At 72.0% G+C, this 214-nt stretch overlaps 1 protein-coding gene across 1 annotated transcript in view; it reads right to left on the bottom strand.

Moving 5' to 3' along the window:
- The window catches only part of SCRIB (scribbled planar cell polarity protein), a 117,457-nt gene extending 117,249 nt beyond the window's left edge, over nucleotides 1–208 (bottom strand). Inside the window, exon 1 of the mRNA XM_015416965.1 lies at nucleotides 39–208. Within this exon, the coding sequence (XP_015272451.1) occupies nucleotides 39–200 (162 nt within the window). The 5' untranslated portion in view covers nucleotides 201–208. The remainder of the gene's footprint in view (nucleotides 1–38) is intronic.
- Nucleotides 209–214: the final 6 nt, after the last annotated feature.

Raw genomic sequence — 214 nt, 5'->3', positions numbered from 1 at the left:
TCCCTCCCTCCCTCCCTCCCTCCCTCTACCGGACGGACCTTGGGCAGCTCTCGGAGCTGGTTGGCGTCGAGCAGGAGCTCCTCGAGGGAGCGGCTGTAGCGGTAGACGTCGTCGGGCACGGCCTGCAGCGAGCAGTGGCGCCGGTCCAGCGCCTCCACCTGCCGGTTGCAGCGCCACAGCGGGGGCATGCAGCGGAGCATCCCCGCGGACGGAC

This window comes from Gekko japonicus, unplaced genomic scaffold (assembly GCF_001447785.1).
Source record: "Gekko japonicus isolate JY-2015 unplaced genomic scaffold, Gekko_japonicus_V1.1 scaffold505, whole genome shotgun sequence".
NCBI classification, from domain to species: Eukaryota; Metazoa; Chordata; class Lepidosauria; order Squamata; family Gekkonidae; genus Gekko; species Gekko japonicus.
Note: the sequence above shows the minus strand (reverse complement) of the source record. Positions and strands in the feature narration are given on the sequence as shown.